Source organism: Histoplasma capsulatum, genomic scaffold (assembly GCF_000149585.1).
Source record: "Histoplasma capsulatum NAm1 scaffold_1 genomic scaffold, whole genome shotgun sequence".
In the NCBI taxonomy this organism is placed as follows: domain Eukaryota; kingdom Fungi; phylum Ascomycota; class Eurotiomycetes; order Onygenales; family Ajellomycetaceae; genus Histoplasma; species Histoplasma mississippiense.
In genome coordinates, this window is record NW_001813982.1 from 3950137 (window position 1) to 3954987 (window position 4851).

Sequence of the window (4851 nt, forward strand, 5' to 3'; positions counted from 1 at the left end):
TTCATGTCCAAATCCAGGTCTTTGAGACGCCTTTCCACCGCTGCGTCCGTACAGGGCCAAGAATTTCTGTTCCTCCAAGATTCGCAGACACCGAATCCACATATTTAAGTGCAGCCTTTAGGGAGGAAGCATCGTATGCTTGACTTTTCTTCCACATGAATGAATGGGAGGAGCCAAACGAGCAAATATTAAACTTGACACCAACTGGTAGGGATTTGAGGAAAACCCTCAATGCTGTCTGAAGTGTCTGAATCTTCCCCCCCATGCTACCACTTCGATCGATGATGAAAACGATTTCTGGGTTATTGTTTGGTATGTTGAACTTGGGAACAAGCGTTGCCATTATAGCTCGCTGGTTGGGAATAGTTGGGTGGGTTTCCACAAAAGCGCTCGGCACATCCTGATCTTTTGCATTGACAACCAACACAAAGTCTTCATCAAAAAACAAATTTCCTTGCTGCATCGTTAGGGTCGCAGAAGCGAGATTAGCTTCAAATACGTCTTGAGCAGCAACTGACGTCCGGCCTAGTGTGATTGCGATGGGGTGACTTGGTGATTGTAAACCGCGGATGCTAGATCCTTTGTCCACTGAAACATCCACAGTGATGTTGATGGCACCTCTCTGTACAAGGGTCGCTAAGGATTGACTCAATTCGTGAGTGTCGACAGAAGAATTTGCGTAGCGAGGACAGATGACGCTGGGAATGCTGAAACGGACGCCATCCGATTGGGCATCGTGTTGTAACTCGCCTAGATATATAATCTCCACAACTGCTTTGGAACCGACGGGGATTTTTCCTATGCTGGTTGTGAAAGTATCAGATGCCAAGGCGGACTGCTCAAGCAGAGCTGCAGCCTGGCCCTTCTGGACAGCCTGCTGGTATTCAATTTTAGCCTTCCCCCGTTCTTTCACGATCCCACGAATGACTCGATTGTCAATTTCGCACTTAAAACCCACAATGCTGACGCCATCGTGCAAAGGAAAGGTGTACTTGACATCTCCTAGGTCTCTTGATGTGGGGTTGATGAAAGTCTGGGTTAAGATTGTCCTGGAAGAAGCTGATAGTATGGTTGAATGGGCTTTGAGGTCGACTTGAGGGATGTATTGGCGCGTTGTGGTTGCCAGATACCAACAACCACACAGCGGTTGCAGACTTCCGTGGCGGGGCATGATTGAGGGATAGGACGATGTAGATAGGCCGTCCAATGCGCAGTATTAGTACTTGGAGATGGCAGCAAGAAGATAAGCCTCTCAAATATTGTCCTCAGAAAAAGGCTTGATGAATTGAACACCACAACATTGGCATCAATGGCTAAACTTCGAAACGTTGTTGCGATCGAGGCAACCTTTTATCCTTCTTGCAGCCTTCTCAGCCTTGAAGAGAAGGAGGCGAGGAAGACCAATCATCAGCATGGCTGCTTCGTCCTGTGTCTTCAGCGATGGATAGTGGCTCGGACGAGAATGGGATGGATCCTGAGGCTTCGACTAGCGATGCATGAGAAAGTCTCCACAAAGCTGGCGATTGGCTCCGTCCCCGCTCTCTCAAACAAGGAAGTAACTTTCTCTGTTCGTAACGTGGAGGAAACAGAGTTTTCGCTCTAAGGCGTCATGGTGGCATCTTGTTGCCTGGTGTAGCGGTGCTTGGGTCTGTTGCCTATCCTTCCCATCTTCTGCGTGAAGAACTTTCCAAGGTTTAAGACAGCTTGGTCCCGTGACTAGCCCAGCGATGGGACGTTCATCATTGAAAATCTGAAAGTAATAGTTAAACCTAGGGAACATACGATGAGTAATGTGAGTCCCTGCTCACGGTAGAAATTTATATGCTTAGTATGGTACAGATCAGTTATAGCCCCCCTAAACGGTTGGGGTGGGTTGAGAGGCTTGATACCTCAAACTTGGCTGTCAGCTTAGGCATCAGCGCCCCATAACCACTATGTAGTTATTCCGTGAGGATCAGATTTCATTTGAGCTCCAGAATTGAGAGTGCAGACCTCCATAAATCAATTTAGAAGCTGACGCATATAAAACAAACAAAATAGATGTCAATTGAAGAAAAAAAAAAAAAAAAACCTTTTGCTAAAACCAACTCAAGAATATTGAAATCGTAGTCAACCAACCGGTTATAATCAAGAAGTAATAACTTTTGATACTACCCAAATGTCCTTTTGATATTCAAAAATTGTAGGAAAAATATTATGTTCAAGGGGAGAAACTCTGATGTTATTTTATATTTTGCAGTCTCATTTTACAAATATGATCAACTAAAGGTTAACTAGATAATTGTGGTATACGGCCATTGTCTCTGGCGTGTTGAAAACTCCTACCTCACGTAGTGTGTGTAGCCCAAAGAAAAATTCGCTTGAACAAACTATCCACTATGGGCGTTACAACATTTGGAGTGATTCTCCCTACAACGTCTCTGTTACTTCTGAATTAGTGGTATCGTTTTGCTGTAAATTCTCGCTAAAATGGGAGTCGATGAATATGAGCCTAACATTGAATGCCCTTTTAAATGTGCCTCAATTGAATCAATTCAAATAACTGCCGATACTCGCACATCCTTTCTTTCCTCAGGAGCTATTAGATTAGTGCAAAAGATCAACAAAGGAGTTGGTTACACCCTGACATTGGCAGCGTCGGATTCTCATGGGAGATTGAGATATTTGACCTCTTCGAAAACATGCCCATTCTCTCTGGTTGTCCAGCGCTTTTTGCATGTTCAAGAGGGAGACCGTCTCACTTTTCTTAGTGGCAGCTTCGAGTATGTCAGGTTGCATTGGCCTACCTAAAGCGGGCGTGACGCGATGGTCGTCTATCGATTTGGGGAATTCTCCCATGCTGATATTCGGCCACCGAGACTGTATCCTGATGGAGGAGATTGGCTAAAACTTCATTTCAGTTTCGACTTCGTCGCAATGATACTGCTCCTCCTTGCATTCTGTGGGATAACAGTGGACCAAAGTGCCTACTGACAAGCTCACAAGTTTGGTGAATTCATGTGTTGTCGGATGCCGACCGTGATATACACGCTGGTTAAAGTATCCCCTCCTCCCTTCTTGGAAATCTTAGGATGGTGTGTATGAGCACACCTGCACAAGAAGAATAGTCGATATCAAGCCGACCCCTTGGGTAAATGTTGAATTCTTCCCAATTAGGGTTTGGTCGCTGGGGCTTTCTCTTTGCAAATCGCTCTTTCTGCTATTCCTGCTCCTTCTCAACGCCCTCTCCTCCTTCTTTTCTTTTCTTTTTTTCTTTTTTTTTTTTTCTTTTTTTTTTTTTTTTTTTTTTTTTTTGAAATCGCCACATTTTCTTTATGCATGTCATTGAAAAACTTATTCACAAGTTCACTGTCCCAATCAGATGGCTCCTAATCCATAAAACATTGATCTATATCAGCAAAGCACTACCTGCGCCTTGTACTCAATCAGAAACAATGGATATCTGGGTAAGTGGCTGTGCTACCCAAATCCACAATGAATGAGCCACTATAGTTCTTGGATTTGACATCATCAGGCCACATAGCATAGCACTACAAGCCATTTGTATTTTGTGATGTACTTCAGAGATATCACTTATGCTGATTGTCTCAGGAATAAAATCCTTGATGATTGCTCATTGACAGAATATGTGATGCTTGTTGTCTAAGCCCTTGAACTGATTGTTATCAAGCTTAATGCACTCATGACATTTTACTTCTCATGTGCTGTTGTCCCCAATGCTGTCAAGACAAGAAAAAGCACAGGCCTCATGAACGAAAGGAGCTTTCAGTATCCTCTCATGTTTTTTGGGTTTGCATGAGAAATCCCTCCCTGGGTATGGCCAGTGCCTAGCTGAGAAATGTAGGACAAATGAGATTAGGTTGTTTGTGGTACGTAACCAGGATATATCAAACAGATCACAATCTGAGGTAATTTGGACAAAGAAAAAGTAGCAAACATACCAACTTTAAAGCGTACGACTTGCCCTCACATTCAATATGGTAAAACACAAAACTCCACACCTGACCCAAGGAATCAAAGATGTTTGATCAGGTTTGTCATGGTGGGTGAAATAACATAGCTGAGGTTTCGACGGAGACTTGCATTCTGGGTGATCCATTGGTAGTTCTGAGAGCCACTGTCCGATCATGGAATCATCAAGTAGGCTCACGGGTTTCCCGACGATTCAATGATCATGTTGCTTAAAGAAGTGAACCCGTTGAGTTGGAATGCAGTTGAAGTCTTTTATCGAGCGAAAAAGTATGTACGCTGAGAACAGAGGAGAGCGAAAAAAGAAAAAATCATTAAAGCCCCCGCTGGTCTTTATTCATACTCCCTTTGGCGTCCAACCAGATGATTTAGGAATAAAAGCGGGAATTACCATAAGTATTATAGCGATAATTTAAAAGTGAGACAGGCAGAGATCACAATGGCGACAATATAATGATAGAGATTTGTATGTAGATACTAATTATGAGGATGGTATGGGAGCTCTATAATATAGCAATATCTCCTCTTCCACAGGCATGATATTTACGCTTACATAACAGGCCACAAGCGAGCTTGGCAAGAATGAGAAGCGAAGCGAGCTTGGCATTTTCTTGTAGTAACTCTTGTATACTACCTACACATACTCTTCGAGGATGAAGATTAACACATAATGTATTTAGTTAATTTTTTCTACGTAGTTGCTACCAAAAATGGCGCTTCTGCTTGAATATAATGAATAGAGAAGCTATTTAGTAGGTATTGGTTACTATCTGATAGATGATAGAATCACATTTATCAATAAAGTTAGAAACATGGATATCAAAACGCTTGCGTTTCCACCCTGAGTTCTTAGAGAAGTGCCTACTGATACTGTACCAAGCT

General features: G+C 43.0%; 1 protein-coding gene across 1 annotated transcript; it reads right to left on the reverse strand.

The window, feature by feature from the left end:
* Nucleotide 1: 1 nt before the first annotated feature.
* Nucleotides 2-1171, reverse strand: HCAG_01123 (predicted protein; the record flags this gene model as incomplete). The annotated part of the gene is made up of 1 exon (XM_001544027.1): nt 2-1171. The coding sequence occupies one exon, from the start codon at nt 1169-1171 to the stop codon at nt 2-4; it is 1170 nt and encodes a 389-aa protein (XP_001544077.1).
* Nucleotides 1172-4851: the final 3680 nt, after the last annotated feature.